Source organism: Chelonia mydas, chromosome 20 (assembly GCF_015237465.2).
Source record: "Chelonia mydas isolate rCheMyd1 chromosome 20, rCheMyd1.pri.v2, whole genome shotgun sequence".
Classification (NCBI taxonomy): domain Eukaryota; kingdom Metazoa; phylum Chordata; order Testudines; family Cheloniidae; genus Chelonia; species Chelonia mydas.
Genome location: NC_051260.2, coordinates 17,636,466 through 17,654,854, shown reverse-complemented (window position 1 = coordinate 17,654,854; position 18,389 = coordinate 17,636,466). Strand labels below are relative to the sequence as shown.

Genomic DNA, 18,389 nt, shown 5'->3' with positions numbered 1-18,389 from the left:
TGGAGGGTGCACATTAGGAAAGCAGGACGGTCCGGTTTAAAACCGGATGAATGCAGGGGGGCTGGAACAGTTTTTATAGTGGGGGTGCTAAGAGCCATTGAACCAAACTGTAAAACCTGTAAATGATGGAAACCACTTCAAGCCAGGGGGTGCAGCAGCCCCCTAGTTCCAGCACCTATGGATGAATGGCCTAATTGAGCTGGGTGCTGCCCAGACCCCGACCGAAATCAGGACCCCGTCGTGCCAGGCGCTGCCCAGACCCCGACCGAGATCAGGGCCCCGTCGTGCCAGGCGCTGCCCAGACCCCGACCGAGATCAGGACCCCGTCGTGCCAGGCGCTGCCCAGACCCCGACCGAGATCAGGGCCCCGTCGTGCCAGGCGCTACCCAGACCCCGACCGAGATCAGGACCCCGTCGTGCCAGGCGCTGCCCAGACCCCGACCGAGATCAGGACCCCGTCGTGCCAGGCGCTGCACAGACCCCGACCGAGATCAGGACCCCGTCGTGCCAGGCGCTGCCCAGACCCCGACCGAGATCAGGGCCCCCTTGTGCCAGCCAGGCGCTATACTGATGTGACAGCCAGCACAACTGGCCAACACGCTGGGGGTGTCAAACTTGTCAAATGCCAGAGCTAAAAGCTTGAGTCACAACAGCTGGAGCTAAGGAGCCAAGCTCCGTAGCTGGGCTAGCACAAACTCGCCCCCCACCCCACCCCGCAGAGAGGGACGCATCACACACGCACTCACTTGTGGGCCACATGCTTCCACTGCCCAGATGATCATCTCCATTTTGCACCTGGGGAGACTGAGGCACAGAGCTTGCGGGGCTGGTTTCAGCGACGCTGGCGCTCAGGCCCGTTGAGATCAGCCAGCACTTTGCGATGACTCAGCCAAGCAGCTTCCAAGCCCCATGGACAAAGGGTGGGAGAAGAAGCAGAGGCCCAGAGTGGGCAGAGACTGAGCAGATCCCAGGCAGAGCCAGGAACAGAACCCAGGTGTCCTCATGCAGTGCCCGGCCCCCTGGGACGCATGGCCTGGCGGATGTGTCCTGCCCCGGGCCAGGCAGCCTGTGGGAGAGCTAAGGCCCTGCGGGTGTCCCTCCCTCAGAGGCGATTTCTGACCCGGCTTCTGGAGAGCCGGGTTTGTGGAGCCGAACGGGCCCCGGGCCCGCACAGTGCCAGCTTGCCCCAGGAGCCTGGGCCATGGTGCAGCCGTCGTTGGCTGCAACGAATCACCAGCCCAGCCTTGCCGGGGCCTTTCCCCCGCACTGCGGTGCTGACGGGGCCTGTGCATTTAAACACCCCCTCGCGCCCAGGGGCAACGCGGCCAGGGCAGACTGCAGGGGCTGGGACGGGAGCCACGCCGGGCTCTTACGTGGCTGGTGCTATCTTGAGTGGCGTGCGCCGGCTCTTGGATGGGCGTCGCTCTCGGTGATGCTGTGAGGGGAAGGAAATTAGCGAAACCCGATTGGAATGAAGAGTTTTGCTTTTTTTTAAAAGCGCTTAGAGGCAAGTCTCGTTAGTGGCCTAACAGCAGGCTGGGAGCCAGGACTCCTGGGGTCTGCTCTGGGCGGGGAGTGGGAGCCAGAGCTTAACGCAGGGTGGGGTGATGGGGAGCCAGGACTCCTGCGGTCTGTTGCCAGCTTTGGGCAGGGAGTGGGAGCCAGAGCCAGGACTCCTGGGTTCTGCCCCTGCCAGACTATCCATAGGACCGGAGCTCCTCCAGCGGGCAGGGAAAGATCATTCCCATTTCACAGCTGGGGAGTCGAGGGCAGGGTGACATGCCCAGGGCTAGAGAGGGCACCCAGCAGCGCTGGGGCACCAAACCCACCTCACCTGGCCCACCTCTTGCTTCCTAGGCCAGCTGTTCTTGGCTCTCTGGCTTTGGACAGCTCTGCCCCCTCCCCACAAAATGGGGCGAACATTCATGTAGGCAGGAGCATGGGATTAATTGCAAGGGGCCAGATTAGGCCTGGAGCCCCTGCAGGTAACAGGGGAAGGCTCCCCCTTCGTCTCCCCCCTGCAGGCGACAGGGTGGCTGGGGATACACCCTGGAGCAGGTGGGGGAGGGGCCTTCCCCCTTTTCCTTGCAGGATGGAGCCTGGGGGGAGCTGGGGTAATTGTAGCAAATCGCTGGTCTCCCCTGTCTCTGAGTCCCACCAACCCCTGTGTGCAGGGCTGGGTCAGATGCCCTAGTCCAGCCCTCAGCACCCGCACAGCTCCACGGGCAGCCGGTCGCGGCTTTCAGAGCGCCGTGGCCAGGTTCCCGCAGGAGTCTTTCCCCCTCGAACGGGGAGTGGGAGGGCAGATCTGGGGTGGGGCAGAGCCTGGTCCCTGGCGCTCCTGCAAGGCCGCTGAGATTACAAGTGTCCCTGGCAGATTGCTCCCAGGGGGGGCTCCGCTGAGCTGACGCTGCTGTGCAGATGAGAGCCAGGCCGGCCGAAACGCGCACCTGCCACTGGGCAGAGTCCAGCGTTCTCTCGCTCCGGCCCTCACGGTCACGCAGAGCCTGCCCGCTGCAGGGCGTTGCTGGCTTCCCCCCTTGCTTTAATTCCGCCTTCACCTCTCCAGGCGCCTTCTCTGACAACAGCAGCGAGCCCTGCCAGGGAGGAAGGCTGGCGGGTGTGTGGTGGGGAACTCGCTTGGTTTCCAGCACAATGGGATTGAAGCGTGTTCGGGAAGCACGATTGTAGGGGGTTTCTTCACTGCCATGAGCCCCCTCCCGAGACCCAGCAGAGCGGTGCCCGGGCCTGGCCCGCAGGGTCCTGGGGCCGGTTGCAGCATGAGCACGAAGGGCTGGTTTGGCCTGACCCCCGGCAAAGGGCCGGTGCGCTGAGCTGGGGCCCTGGCGCTGCGCCTGGTGCCAGCCCCAGAGTGGCGGGGCCCATGGCCGCGGCTTTGAGCTTTGCAGCCGCAGCCCCGGCTCTGACCGAGGGCATTGTGCTGCGTGAGGCAGCCACCGCCGGTGACTCATGGAGGAACCCAAATTAGGCTCCACGAAGGGGGGCAGGGGAGGCAGCCGGGAGCCAGACGAGGCTTTTGACTTGTTTACTCCGATGCCATCGTTTGGGGAAGGTGGCAGAAAGCTCCCTCCTGTGCAGCCGTCTCCTTCCGGAAAACACCTCCCCCCAGCTGCGCCGCAGGGCCGTGCAAGGGGGCGGCCAGGAGTGGGGGGCTCGCAGGGCGTGGTGCCTGGGCTGGGCATCTCGCAGGCAGCGGCAGGGCTGCACAGGGAAGGGTGTGGGGCTGGCAGGCTTAGCAAGGCCTGGCGGTGAAGTTAGAGCGGGGGCTCCCCGGCTGTTCCCAGCACCCGCCTCGAGCGAGGCCTGTCGCAATGTGCCCCTGTATCCCGGGGGAGAATTCAGCACTGCCCCTGCCCCCCCGGCCTTGCATGGACAAGTCTCGGAGGGGTCCAAGTACAGGCCCGTAGCCCCCATTTGAGCATGGGCTAGTGCGTAGGCAGCTTGCCTGGGACTCCCACGAGCCAGGGTAGGCCCTAGCGTTGGTGTGGATTGCAGACCCCTGGGGGCAGAGACTGTGTGCAGCGCCAGCCCAGTGGGGACCCTGATCTCGCTGGGGCTCTGGGCAGCGCCAGGCACAGTGGGGACCTTGATCTCTCTGGGGCTCTGGGCAGCGCCAGCCCAGCGGGGACCCTGATCTCTCTGGGGCTCTGGGCAGCGCCAGGCACAGTGGGGACCCTGATCTCTCTGGGGCTCTGGGCAGCGCCAGGCACAGTGGGGACCCTGATCTCGCTGGGGCTCTGGGCAGTGCCAGGCACAGTGGGGACCCTGATCTCGCTGGGGCTCTGGGCAGCGCCAGGCACAGTGGGGACCCTGATCTCGCTGGGGCTCTGGGCAGTGCCAGGCACAGTGGGGATCTTGAACTCGCTGGGGCTCTGGGCAGTGCCAGGCACAGTGGGGACCCTGATCTCGCTGGGGCTCTGGGCAGTGCCAGGCACAGTGGGGACCTTGATCTCTCTGGGGCTCTGGGCAGCGCCAGGCACAGCGGGGACCCTGATCTCGCTGGGGCTCTGGGCAGCGCCAGGCACAGTGGGGACCCTGATCTCGCTGGGGCTCTGGGCAGCGCCAGGCACAGTGGGGACCCTGATCTCGCTGGGGCTCTGGGCAGTGCCAGGCACAGTGGGGACCTTGAACTCGCTGGGGCTCTGGGCAGCGCCAGGCACAGTGGGGACCCTGATCTCGCTGGGGCTCTGGGCAGTGCCAGGCACAGTGGGGACCCTGATCTTGGTTGGGGTCTGTGCAGCGCCTGGCCCGGTGGGCATGCATGATGTGTGAACCACCAGCTGGGGGAAGCTAGCCCCCAACCCTGCCCATTGTGCCTGAGGCCCCACCCCTTCTGTACTCCCCCTCCCCTGACTGCAGCCTCCCCCAGCCTATGATACCCACTGCCCATGCTGGTAAGGACCCTGATCTTGGCCGGCGGGGGCCCTGGTCTCTGGGGGGCTCTGGGCGGCGCCCGGCCCGGCGGGGGCCCTGGTCTCTGGGGGGCTCTGGGCAGCGCCCGGCCCAGCAGGGGCCCTGATCTCGCTGGGGCTCTGGGCAGTACCCGGCACAGTGGGGACCCTGATCTCACTGGGGCTCTGGGCAGCACCTGGCCCGGCAGGGGCCTAGTCTCTGGGGGGCTCTGGGCAGCGCCCGGCCCAGCGGGGGGCCTGGTCTGCAGGGGGCTCTGGGCAGCACCCGGCCCGGCGGGAGGCCTGGTCTCTGGGGGGCTCTGGGCAGCGCCCGGCCCGGCGGGGGCCCTGGTCTCGCTGGGGCTCTGGGCAGCGCCCGGCCCGGCGGGGGCCCTGGTCTCTGGGGGGCTCTGGGCAGCGCCCGGCACAGTGGGGACCCTGATCTTGCTGGGGCTCTGGGCAGCGCCCGGCCCGGCGGGGGGCCTGATCTCGGGGCAGCTCTGGGCAGCACCCGGCCCAGCGGGGGGCCTGGTCTGCAGGGGGCTCTGGGCAGCACCCGGCCCGGCGGGGAGCCTGGTCTCCGGTGGGTCTCTAGGTGTTAGACACAAGTAAGAAGCCCAGGGTCCATGCCCCCTGCCCGGCGCCAGCAGCATGGCGTGTTCCGGCCTCTCACAGGTGTCTGCTCCTGTTCCACCCTCAGCGCCCGGCGCCAGGCCAGGCCGGTCCGGGGGCTGGCAGCAGCCTGGCAGCGGGCAGGCTGTACCTGGCTGCCCCAGGGGTCCGGCACCGCAGAGCAGCGGGGCCTTTGCTGGGATGCCAGGGCCGGGCCGTGGCACAAGGGCGCAGCGCAAGCCCGGGGGGGGGGCCGCGCAGCGCAAGCCCGGGGGGGCCGCCTGTCGCCCTCTCGTGGCGGCGGCGGGCGGGGCGCGCCTGCTTTGCTCAGGGGAAGGGGCCCCCAGACCGTGATGGGGGCGGCGGGGCTGCAGACTGTGTGTTGCGGGGTGGGGCAGGGTGAGCCCGTGGCCTGCAGGGGGGTGATGTGCGGAGTGTTAGCGGGGCTGTGAGCGGGATGGGGGGACCCGGGGCTCTGCATGGGGTGGGGCAAGGAGATGGGGACCGGGCTGTGCGGCGGGATGGGGGGAGGAGATGCGGGGCTGAGCGCGGAGATGGGGGGAGGAGATGCGGGGCTGTGCGCGGGGGGAGGGGATGGGGGGCTGTGCGCGGGGATGGGGGGCCGGGCTGGGCGCGGGTCGGGGGGAGGGGATGGTGGGCTTTGCGCGAGGATGGGGGCCCGGGCTTTGCGCGGCAAGGGGGGAGGGGATGGGGGGCTGCGCGCGAGGATGGGGGGGCCGGGCTGTGCGCGCGGCGGGGGGAGGGGATGGGGGGGGCCGGGCTGTGCGCGGGGATGGGGGGCCGGGCTGGGCGCGGGGACGGGGGGAGGAGATGGGGGCTGTTTGCGGGGCGGGGGGAGGGGATGGGGGGCCGGGCTGTGCGCGGGGATGGGGGGAGGAGATGCGGAGCTGTGCGCGGGGGGAGGGGATGGGGGGCTGTGCGCGGGGATAGGGGGTCGGGATGGGGGGAAGGGATGGGGGGCTTGGCGCGGGGATGGGGGGCCGGGCTGGGCGCGGGGCGAGGGGAGGAGATGGGGGGCCGGGCTGGGCGCGCAAGGCGGGGGGAGGGGATGGGGGGCCGGGCTGGGCGCGCGGCGGGGGGGAGGGGATGGGGGGCCGGGCTGGGCGCGGGGCGAGGGGAGGGGATGGGGGGCCGGGCTGGGCGCGCAAGGCGGGGGGAGGGGATGGGGGGCCGGGCGCGGGGATGGGGGGCCGGGCTGGGCGCGCAACGGGGGGAGGGGATGGGGGGCCGGGCGCGGGGATGGGGGGCCGGGCTGGGCACGGGGCGAGGGGAGGGGATGGGGGGCCGGGCGCGGGGATGGGGGGCCGGGCTGGGCGCGCAAGGCGGGGGGAGGGGATGGGGGGCCGGGCGCGGGGATGGGGGGCCGGGCTGGGCGCGCAAGGCGGGGGGAGAGGATGGGGGGCCGGGCGCGGGAATGGGGGGCCGGGCTGGGCGCGCGGCGGGGGGAGGGGATGGGTGGCCGTGCGCGGGGATGGGGGGCCGGGCTGGGCGCGCAAGGCGGGGGGAGAGGATGGGGGGCCGGGCGCGGGGATGGGGGGCCGGGCTGGGCACGGGGCGAGGGGAGGGGATGGGGGGCCGGGCGCGGGGATGGGGGGCCGGGCTGGGCGCGCAAGGCGGGGCAGGCGGCAGAGCCGTCAGGCGGCGGCGGCGGGAGCTCGGGGTCCGCGCTCGGAGCCGCCCCAGCCGGTCTGTCCCGTAGCGCAGCGGCAGCGGCCGGGGCGGGGGCAGCGGCGCCGGCGATGCGGAGCCCGGCGCGGGGCAGAGCCGTCCCTGGGGGGGGCTCCCGGCCCCCCGCGCCTCGCTGCGCCGCCCCGTGACATGCGGCGGCGGCGAGACCCGGCTCCGAGCTGCCGCCGCCCCCAGCCAGAGCCACCCGGCGGCCGCCCGCCCAGCAGCGCCCAGCGCCGGCCCCGCTGCCCGCGGAGCGGAGCCGCCTCGGCGGCGCGGACCCGTCCCAGCCCCCGCCGCCCGCCATGGAGAGGGCGCCTGGAGCCGGCGAGCCGGGGGCTCGGGGCCGAGCTCGCCTCTGACCCAGCCTCGGGGGCGGGGAGCTAGAGACTCGCCTCGGCTCCCGCTTGTCACCGGGATCCGCCGCGCCCACAGAGCCCGGCCCCGGGGCGCGCCGTGCGCTCCGCCGTAGCTCCGCAGCTCCCGGCCCCGGGGCGCGCCGGGCTCCCGCTTTCCGCAGCCCCCGGGCGCCCCGAGCTCCCTCCGGAGCCGCCTGCCCGGCCCGGCCCGGCCACCAGCCCGGCTCCGGGGCGCCCCGTGCGCCCCGCACCGTGATGGAGCCGCCGCCTTGCTCCAAGAAGAGCCTGTCCCTCTCCTTGCCCGTACCCCGGGAGGGCCAGGCCACCCTCAAGCCTCCCCAGCACCTGTGGAGGCAGCCCCGGACCCCCATCAAGATCAAGCACCGGGGCTACTCGGATACGGACCGGCACCCGCCCCGGCACATCGAGCGGGCAGACGCCATGGACACCAGCGACCGGCCGGGGTTGAAGAAATCCCGCATGTCCTGGCCCTCCTCCTTCCACGGGACCCCCAGCCACGGCACGAGCAAGCGGTAGGTGCCGGGGCGCACCGTGTGGGGAGCGGAGCGCTGGGGGTGGGGGGCAGGGGAGTGGGGGGGTCAGCGGGGCGGCCAGGTGCCCCCCCCGTGCAGCTGTATCAGACCCCCCCCCACACACACACACGCACGCACGGGGAGTAAGACCCAGGCTTGCAGGGCATTGCTGTGAAAATCTCGGACATCCTCCACCCCTTGGGTAAGTGTCCAGCCCGGCCTTGGCGAAGTGGTCGGTGTGACGGTCTGGGGGGCTTGGCTTAGCCAGCAGCCCCCACTTCCAGGATGTCCCCACTGGGACAGCGGGGGACTGAGGGTGGCTCAGAGCCCCCCCCCCGCTGCTGCTGGCCCTACGGTCTGGCAGAGCCACTTTCTTGCTAGCTAAAGCCGAGCCTCCGACGGGAAGCTGAAGGGAAGGCGGGTCTGAGACTTGCGAAATGGTCCCAGCGGCTGGGGCTGGTGTTAGACAAGATTAAGCTGCTTAATCTCACGCCCCGTGTGTGTGGGGGGGTCTGATACAGCTGCCCCGGGGGGAGGCCACAGGACCGGCAGACCAAGGGGTGAAATTGTCCAGGGTCTGGTCCTGATGTCGCCTTCGTGTGCCGTAGACCCACGGCAGCCCTGCGTGGCTCCCTGGGTTTACACCACTGCCAGGGCGGATGGGGGCTAAACGTTCCGATTAAAAACAAACCGCCAAGTCCTGGGAATGAATCCGCCTGGAGAGCTGGGGATGGCCAGGGAGCCGAACTCTTCAGGCAAGCCCTGGGATCCTGGGGAGGGAAGAGAGCCCAGAATTACAGCCACCGCTGAGCAGTGCCTGCCTTGACACACGGCCCTCAAACCCCTGGGTGCACGGGCGTGTGTGCGTCCGCCCCACTGCTAAGCCCAGCGCTTGACGTGCTCTGAAAAGTGTGTGGGGGGGGGTTGTCTGTCATCATCCGGGACCTGCACGTTTGGTCCGTCTGTGCTGGAAGCGTGCCCCGCCATGGGCTGGCTCAACTCAAAGCCAAACCAAACCATGAGATGTTTGTTGCTGGGCCTGTGACCCATAGCGTGGCCTCTCACCCACCCCACGCCCTGTAGGTCTGTGTTCCTGGGGGAGGTTTGGCTCAGGGGCCAAATGAGCCCTCGGGTCTGGTTGGTTTTGCCCTTTCTTCTCCCTGTTGGAAGGAAGAGAAACTCGCTGCTGTTCCCGAAGGAAGCTCTGCAGGACTCCCCGTCCCGGGGAGCAGGCTTTGAACCCACAGAGATGCTGGGCTGTAACAGACCGGGAGGGGCAGAAGCAGAAATTGACCCCTGCTCTGCGAGAGGCAATAAGCTGTTGGTGGGTTTGTTGTTTTAAAGCGTTCTCTGCCAGTCCCCAGTCTGCGCCCGTGTCCGATTGCCCTGGAGCTTGCCCTGGCAGTTGTCGTCGGGCTGTTGCTGGCTCCGGGGGTTTCTGGCTCCTTGTCCCGCTTGTCGTGTGACTCTGCTGGGCTGGGGAGACTCTCCTTCGCCGGGGCCTTGCTGCGGGACGGGGCGCAGCACCGGAAGTAAAGGTGCGATAGATGCAAAGCCCTGGCAGGTGCTGCTGTTTTGGGCTAAGAGCAGCTTGTTTCAGTGCAATGTCAGTGGCTTCGCCGGGGGTTTAAGCTAACCCAAAATAAGCCGCTGTTAAATCGGTGCCTCTGTGCAGGGGATTGCGTCAGTTTAACTGAACCCGTTTGAAAACTGGTTTCAGTTCGGCCTGGTGCAGCTGTCCTGTGGGGCGGGGGCCCAGGGCTGCATCTGTGTGGCACAGCCAGGGGGCCGGGGGCATCCCCACCCATGAGCGGGGTGGTCAGTGCTCGGCGTGCTTGGTGTGTGCTGGAGAAGCACCTGGTGTGGCATTTCCCACAGAACGGCCCCATATCTCATTCCCCCTGAGCCAGCCAGTCTCCCGGCTCTGGGGCCAGAGAGGAGCCGTCCCCCTCTGAAGGGGGAAAGGGTTTGTGTCCTGGTCCCCACACCCCTCTGAGCCACACAGCCCTGCACCCCTGCCTTGGGATCAGATTGGAGCCGCTCCCCCCACGGGAAAGGCCCCGTATCTCATCTCCCACCCCCTGAGCCAGCCAGTCCCCCCGCTCTAGGGCTGGATCGGAACCAGTGGATCAGATCTTGTGCCCCCTAGAGGGAAAAGGCCCATTGCCTAGTCCCCACCCCCCGAACCAGCCTGTCCTACAGATTTGCAAGTCTTCCAGGGACTTGAGCTCTCTGATATGGAAGCACCGTGGAGCTGTGGGCTGGCAGGGGCCTTCTGGCTCTGACTTCTCTGTTTGTGTGGTGCTGTTTAGGCCACTGGCTGGCCTCTGTGAGCCTGGACGAGCAAAGCCTGCCATGGTCGCTGTAGGAGGCTGATTTTGATTTTCCAGGCTGTGTCTTAGCCCTTTGCTGCGTCTTTCTCCTCGTTTCTCACAGGGGCTGAGGGCTCTTGTCACCTGGAGCAACGGGTGGTGTTTAAAAAAGAACCCTTTGAAATCTCCTGCCCTGGGTTGGCTAATCTGAGAAATTTACTACCCTTGGACAGTCATTATCCATGGGAGAATGCGGTGGCATTTAAAATGTGCCAATTCCTCAGAGCAAATGGAAATTAAAAGGCCTCTAAGTTTCTTTTCAAGTCCTACCTTTGAATGAAAGTTCACCCAGCACTGCAGCCACAAATCAAAGCGTCATCGAAATAGGACGTGGGTATTAGAACGTTCCCTCCAAGGGCCATTATTAACGCTGTTCCCTGTGATTAATTCCTCGCTGACTGGCTGCCTCGTCAGCTCTATTTCTGGGGGTTTGACTTAGGCTGCATTTTCTTTTCCCCCTGCATGAAACCCAAAGGCCCGCCTGCCTCTTGTGTGGACGGTCGGACTGGATGATCCAGCGGTGACTTCTGGCTTTCAAACCCATAGAATGGAACTGAGGAGCCCTGGGCTCAGATCTCCGCTCTGCTGTGGGTGGGACCTGGGGCAAATCACTTCCCTTCTTGGGGCTGCACACGGGGAGGGAGCATGCTTTCCCAAGCTCAGGGGTGTTTTGGGGCTGTGTGGTGTAGTGGCTAGGGGCACTGTACGAGGACCCGGGGTCTAGTCCTGGCCATGCCCTCCTTTGCGATCTTAGGCAGGTCCTTTCCCCTCCCAGTCCTTGTGCAGTTGGCTATTAGTGCAAGGCCTGTGTCTTGGCGTGCGATGGCACAGGGCCCGGATCTCGGCTGGGGCGGCTGGGAGCTACCATAATACACGTCAGTAATAAGATCAGTTGGTCGGTGCCTTCTGAAAGGAGGTCTGGGCAGGGATCGCTGGACAAACCGGGTGGGCTGGGTCAGCCCCAAAGAGGAATTCCCACCCCTTCCCCGCGAATCCCTCAGGCACCAGGGAGGTTTTCGAGCCGCGTCACTCATTACTCAGACAGTCCTCGCTCTCTCCATGGAGGTGATGGGTAGATTTAAGTGTGCCGAGGCTAATGTGAGGATTGCATCAGTGAGCCCCTGCTCGGCACTGTGGGAGGGGATGTCTATCCACGGACCATGGGGCAGGGGATATATTCCCAAGATCTGCAGCTGGGGGGTGTGCGGGGGAACCAAACAGCTGTTAGATCCTGACCCGAGGCCTGAGTATACAGCAGCTGGCTTTGGTGGGAGCTGGCACAGGGGTTTCTAATCCAACCTAATCCCCTACCTCTCTGCGGAGCACGCGCTGTGTCTGGGCGGTTGACTGCCTCTGCCTCCCTGGTTGGAGCCGTAAAGCTGTGCCACTCAGCACCTCCCACTCTTGTTCGCTGGTGCTAAGTGGCCATGAAGCCTGGGGATTAATAGGTGCTGGAAGCCACGTATCGCTCCTGTGGCTTGGGCACCTTTGCAGGCACCGATGCCACGGCTAAGACCCGTGGCACTGAGTGCCACATGTCCTGTATCCATTGGCACTGCGGGGACCTTCGGGCAGCGGATTTTGTTATGCAAAGTGCAGTTCCCGGCTGAGCAGAGATGGGGTGAATGGCGTGGAATGCGCTGCGTGAGCGGGTGGGACTGTGGCCGCATCCCTGGGGCCTGGTTTACGGTCACCGCGGGGGCTGCATCCCCTGGCTGGGCTCTGATTGTCTCCTCGGAGCCTCAGGAACTAAGGAGTCCCTGGGAGGAGGAAGAGCTCGGCCATGTCTCCCAGCAGCCAGGCTATTCCTATTACTTGGTGTATTTTGGTGGCACCGGCTGATATCAGGGCCCCATAGCTTGGCTAGGGCCCGCGCTCAGCCCCAGGACCCCTGGGTTCCGTGCTCTGCCCTGCTGGGTGACCTTTCCTGGGTCACTTTACCCTTCTGCCAGCTGGATGTGCTCTGGCCCCCCTTCCAGCCCTGCTCAGCCCAATGCCTGAACCTGCCGGAGAAGGGTGGACTGTCACCAAGCCAACCTGTCTGCTGTTGTTTTAAACCTAGTGCTCTGACACTGAGATGGGATGGGGAATCTCTGAAGGCACCGAATCAGGGCCTCTGAGCCTCCCCCAGCCCACAGTCCCGTCAGCCAGCAGAAAGATCGTCAGCTCTTGGGGGCAGAGAATTTCTGTCTGTTCTGGGTCTGTACAGTGCCTTGGGCAAGGGGGTCCTGGCCAGGACTTGGCCCCCAGGTGCATCCGTCATTCGAGTAATTCACCAGAATAAAGGGTTGAGGCTCCCCCTCCAAGCTCGCTGTAAAGGAAGAGGCGCCCTGCCTCCTCACCCCGCTGCGGGGACGGCCACGGCTGGAGGGTGGAGCTGGGACTGGCTCCCTCAGAGCAGGTCTGCCAGCCGCCCCGGGAGAGCTCCAGTCAGGAGTACAGCTTCCCCACCTGTCTGTCCCCTTTCTGGGTCTCCAGTGTCAGCTTCGAGCCTTTACCTCTCCTGGGCCAGCGGCTCTGCCAGGCCCAGCCCAGACCCCGCGTAACCAGTGGGCGTGGGACCTGGTGCCCTGCGGTGGTTCGGTGCCCAGCGGCGAATGGAGGGATCAGACTGCTGGCTTGAAGCCAAAGCACTGTTTAGTTAGCAGTAGGAACAAAGCACCTAGAGAAACAGGGTTTTCAAACCAACAGCCTATCTGCACCTCTTAGCTAAGGCTCCCCATCCCCTGAGTGCAGCCTGGGCAGGCCTAGCTTCTTCAGACACCCCAGCGGGTCCTGGGGGTCAGACAGGTTCCCCCAAACAGCTCCCCCTTCTCCTTGTTACACCTGCCTCAGTTCTTCGCTCTGCCGGTTCCCAGGCCTCTTCCTGCCCTGCCCCTGTGTCACAGAGTCCCCGGGCGATGCTCTGGAGCTGCTCCCCATGAAGCCAGGCAGGACTCTGGGGCAGTCTCCTCTCTGGGAGCAGCCTGTCTGCAGGACACACAGCTCACCTGGCTCCACCTTCCTGGGTCTGACCTCGGAGCATTCGGCCTCCTCTGCCCCTCCCTGCGCTTCCCACAGCCAGTCCGCTCAGGCGGGGCTCCTGGGGAAGCCAGAGAGTCCTGCCCCCCAATTCCACAGTCAGACGTGACTCTCAGCCACCCAGTAAAACAGAGGTTTATTAGAGGACAGGAACATGTTCTAAAACAGAGCTTGCAGGTGCAGAGAACAGGACCCCTCAGCTGGGTCCATTTTGGGGGGCAGTGAGCCAGACAACCCCGTCTGCACTTCACTCCACGTCCCAGCCAGCCCCAAACTGAAACTCCCTCCAGCTCCTCCTCCTCTGGGCTTTGTTCCTTTCCCCGGGCCAGGAGGTCACCTGATTCCTTTGTTCTCCAACCCTTTAGCTCTCACCTTGCAGGGGGGAAGGGCCCAGGCCATCAGTGGCCAGGAAACAGGGTGTCGGCCATTGTCTGTGTCCAGACCCCTGCACACACCTGCCCTCTAGGGCTCTGCAATGATCATACACCCTTACCCCACCCCTAGAGACTTACCAACTGCATAGGGGAAACTGAGGCACCCCCACACTATTCAGAGGAAACATTAAGAACAGTCCCACTTCGTCACACCCTGCCTGGTAACAGCCTCGGAGCCTGATCTCCAGCTGTTCCTCCTTCTTCCTGCTGATTATCCTGACAGCCCCCTGTTAAGCAGAACCAATATAGACGTACGGTAAATATCCTGATCACCCGGCCAACACGCAGTGTACATCAGCTCCAGATCCATCACAGCTTCTGTCCTGCACTTCCGTTCCCAGGCTCTTATCTGTGTTAATCTCTGTTTCTCCAGTGTCTTCACTCCCAGGATAATGCCTTATGGATAATTAATTAACCAGGGAGTTGTTCTTACCGCCCTCTGGTTTCATGGCCATGAGAACAGATGCAGAGAGGGGAAGTAACTTGTCGGAGTGTCCCACAGTTAGTGGAAGAATCAGGAAGAGGACACGGGAACCCTGACTACAAAACCTCCTTCACTCTAACCCACCAGACCCCACACCCCTCCCCAAGCTGGGGAGAGAACCCAGGAGTCCTGGCTCCCAGCCCCCCCCCCCCCCGCTCTAACCCACTAGACTCACATTATGCACTAACACTGACTCTCCATGACCTTGTGTGCTGATCCCAGTTCTTTACAAGCTGGTGCCTGTGTCTGTACGACCCCACGACAGCCAGAGAACAAGAATTGCTTTGGACCCTCCTGGAACCTGCTGGCTTCGCCCGCGCGATCGGAGGGCCCAGCCAGAGGGGTTTGCCTGTGCAGGGAAGCGTCGCCGTCCAGCACGGAGGTTTGGCTGTTTGAGCCATCAGCAGCCGCTTATAGCTCGTTAATGCCCCACCTCAGTGTGGGCTCCAGAGACCTTCCTCTCCCCTGCCTTGGTCAGTTGCATTTAACACTGGGGCTTGATAGGTTTCAGAGCAGCCGCCAGGAGTCTGTATTCGCAAAAAGAACAGGAGGCCTTGTGGCACCTTAGAGACTAACCCATTTATTTGAGCAGAAGCTTTCGTGGGCTCCAGCTCACTTCATCGGATGCTTCATCTAAGGTGCCACAAGTCCTCCTTTTCTTATTGGGGCTTGAGCGGCAGCAAAGGATTTACCTATCCCCCCCTCCCCGCCCGCTGCCCAGCTGTGATCTGCATCCTGGCTCAGCAATCGTAACAAGCACCCGCCCTGGCTTGTGATGCCACCTTCTGAGTGAAGGTCTGGTAGCCCCAGCTCTGTGTGAGGGTCAGACTGCTCCTGTGCCCTGAAGCCCGCTGCCCCCAGTCCCTGTGTGCTCGGAGACGTACCATGAGCCGAGGGAACGCTCTGCTGCCACACGTGAGTGGGGCTGAGGGTGTCGCAAGCTGCTGAAAAGATCAGATGTTTTGTATGTGCAGTAGGACAAGGATTTGGGAGCAGTCCCTAGGGGGCAGGTTACCCCAGCGCTGCCTCCGGCCCGGCATCTTGCACCTGTCTCTGCAACTGCTGTGGCTGGCCGCGCTACCTGGGGAGCTGGCAGTTCCTGTGTTTGCTTTTGCCTGCTCTGATTCTGTTTCCATCCTTTTGGTTCCTTCAAATTGGTGCGTGGCCTGTCCCTGATTACAGTCTCGTTCCGCTGCCGACACGGCCGTTCGCTTGCCCTGGCGAGAACACTCCTGCTCCGTCGCAGTGACAAAGCATTTCTCATCTCCAGAGCGCTATGTGGTGACCTGCCCAGCAGTCTTCACTCGGTTCCGGCCCTATCCCGCTTCCTGCTCAGACAGTCCCCGTTTCCTAGACGAAAACCAGGGCCGCACGTCTCCTTCGCCCTGGCCTGCATGCTGCTGCTCGCCCCAGCGCTCTCCCCCTGATCTGGGAGCATCGTGTGCGAGCAGCAGAGAGTCGGGCATTGTGCGAACCACTGAAACTAGGCAATTGGCACCAGCTTCAACGACGGATTTAACCAGTGCGTTCAGGGGTTTCACCCTCGCTCAGATTAGCTTAGCTTGCATCGCAGGTGTGGGTCACGAGAACTCTCTCCGCTCTCCATGTGGCGGCTGCAGTCCTTAAACCCGGGGTATGAGTTCCCAGAGCTCCTGGCTGCATGTGAACAGGGGGGCTACTGGGTAGGACAGGTCTGGGGGTCAAATACAGAGGGAACAGGACCTCCCTACTCGCAAGTCCCGGGTTCAACCCACCACAAGAATTAAATCAATCTCATTGAACTGATTTAACTCAAATTTGTGTGTGGAGATGAGGCCTTAGTTCCTTTTATGTCGACTGGGAACAAGTTAGAGGGGGGAGGGATAGCTCAGTGGTGGGGGGAGGGATAGCTCAGTGGTTTGAGCATTGGCCTGCTAAACCCAGGGTTGTGAGTTCAATCCTTGAGGGGGCCATTTAGGGATATGGGGCAAAAATTGGGGATTGGTCCTGCTTTGAGCAGGGAGTTGGACTAGATGACCTCCTGAGGTCCCTTCCAACCTTGATATTCTAAGTTTAAGCTAAACCAGAAAAGAACAGCCAGGGGGGTCATGCTAGGTAAGGGCTTGTCTACATAGGGACACTCAGGAAAATTAATCCAGATTAATTTTCAAAGTGGATTCGTTAAAACCATATGAAACCCTTGGTTGGTTGCTCTTGTTCAGAGTGAAAGTGGCCTTAATTCAGAGCATTTTAATCCACAAAGTGAAGCGGCACCGAGGCCTCCTCTGAGCCTCTCTGCACTGGGCTGGATTTTAAGATCCTTCCACGCTGGCTCTGCCAGGGCCCTGCTGATGCTCTTCCCATCCAGCCGCACATGGTGCTGCCCAGCGCAGGTGCCAGCCTTCCCCAGCGCCAGGAGAACTCGCTCCCGGGTGTCCCACTGGGGCTGCTGAGCGGGAGCCCAGGGAAACCCCCGGCCAGCGGGAGACGTAGGGGTCAGGCTGAACTGCAACCAGTTAGCCCTTGGCAGCTTCCTTCTGGGCGGGGGGGTGGGCAACCTGCAACATTTCCAGCCTCCCACACAGCTGGTCATGGATGCAACACACAGACACGTGCCCCGCACCGGGCCTGACTCCCAGTGCGGCTCAGGCCCCTCTGGCTGCTCTGATGGATTAATGTGGCCGGAATTTGCCCCGTGCGGAGGGCTTCCCTGCGGGTGCTGAGCTGGCATAAGGGCCCTGCTCCCAGCCCCGGATGGTGGGGGCGGATCTGGAGCGTGGCTGGGGAGCCCTGCGCTGTGGCTATTCCCTGCCCGCCCCCCCGGGGCATGGCTGGAGCGAGACGCAGGGTGGCTGTTCCCTGCGCAGTGGGATTGAGTGCAGTCCGGAGGCTGGTCTGGCTGGGGAGGGGCCCAGAACAGAGCTCCAAGCTGCCCTCACTCCCAGAGACCTGGGAAACCGTGAATCAGGCCCAATGAGCCGGATCCTGGAGGGACTCCGATTTACACCAGTCTGCTCCTAGACCCGGCAGCTCCCCCCCACCCCAACGCTCTGGCAGCCAAAGGCAGGAGACAATGATTCTGACTCACTCCTTGTCTTCCCTGTTTACCGAGCCTCACTTTCGGCAGTCAGCTCTCCCCCTCCCTCCCTCCCCCCAGCCAGCCAGGCCTGCCCTCCTTGCGAGGCTCCGGCAGGAGTGAGTGAGAAGGTGTCTCCGGGCTTGGCACAGGTCCCCGTGCACGCACACAACCTCTGCTCGGGAGCAAGGTGGAAAATAAGAGCTGGGTCCGGTGCGGACACGGCTCCCCCTTGCCGTCCGCATGATGCCGAGTTCGAGAGCCTGTCTTGTGTCAGCCACTCCATTCCCACCGGCGTGCCTGCCGCCTTCAGATTTCTCTGAGATCTTCCCCCGCTCAGCACACGCGCCCCTTGGCCATGGGACGCTGCCCGGCAGGTCTCTGGCCCTGGATGGGAAGCTGAGAGCGCAAGCAGAAAGCCGATCAAGGGGACCCTGAGTGTTCCTTGGATCCACAGCAATGATGATGCAATTGGCATATGATGGTAGTGCCCAGCAGTCCCAGCCGCAGAGCAGGGCCGTGCTGCGCCAGGCGCTGTACAAAGCCAGCCATTTGTGTCTGGGAAGCTCTTCCCTGGCTGTCACCACCACAGTTAACTGCAAAGTGATTTCTGTGATGTAACACTGTAATTTCATTTCAGATCCATCAATTGCTGTCTAATTAAAAATAAAAGCAGCAGCCCTCCTATTTATAGGCTGCGCCCAGGCTTTGTGGAGTTCCAAAGCTGCCTTTAATTTGACACGAGGCATTTCAGAGCCTCGCTCCCTGGTGGGGGCCCAGCTACCTTCCCCGGCCCCACCCGTTGGTTATTGCAGATGTACATGCAGAGTCATTTAATCTTGGGTTTCTAGCAGCCTAACGAGCAGCCGGGCTCTCATGCCGCGATACACGGGCCTGGCTTCTTGGTAATAAGGAAATTAAGATTTTGTCCAGGGTGTCTTTCTCTGGGGGTAATGAGACGTGAACGCGCGCCGGTCGCTCGTCGGGAAGACGAGGCCGCTTTGTTCTAATTGTTCGCCATCTCTGCACGTGGGATCTGGACGAGCAGGCGTCAGGCGCAGTTGGAGGCCTGGCGGGAGCCTGCTTTGAAGAGGAATGGGCGAGATCAGGACAGTTTGCCTTAGAAAGGAGACAAGTCAGGAAGCGGGGCCAAGCGGATAGAGTGCTGTGCTGGGGAGCAGGAGACCTGGGCTCCAGTCCCAGCCCTGCCACTGACCCACCCGGTGACCTTGGGCAAGTCCCTTCCCCACTTTGAGCTTGTGTTTCCCCTCCCCTCTTTGGGGCAGGGGCTGTGTCTGTGCAGCACCCGGCGCAGTGGTGCCTGGCCTTGGCTGATGCTACTGTAATTCACAGACAGAAGGAGACAGGAGCGAGAAGGCCGATCGGGAGCTTCCATTCACCCTGCCTCATGATGCGGG

The 18,389-nt window shown here is 64.0% G+C and overlaps 1 protein-coding gene across 2 annotated transcripts in view; it reads left to right on the top strand.

The window, feature by feature from the left end:
• Positions 1 to 7,281: 7,281 nt before the first annotated feature.
• The window catches only part of PDE4A (phosphodiesterase 4A), a 112,561-nt gene continuing 101,453 nt past the window's right edge, over positions 7,282 to 18,389 (top strand). Inside the window, exon 1 of one of the 2 annotated variants that reach the window (XM_037887959.2) lies at positions 7,282 to 7,605. In XM_037887959.2, coding sequence (XP_037743887.1) covers positions 7,328 to 7,605 — 278 coding nt within the window. In that variant the 5' untranslated portion in view covers positions 7,282 to 7,327. The remainder of the gene's footprint in view (positions 7,606 to 18,389) is intronic. The other variant, XM_037887962.2, reaches the window with a different exon arrangement.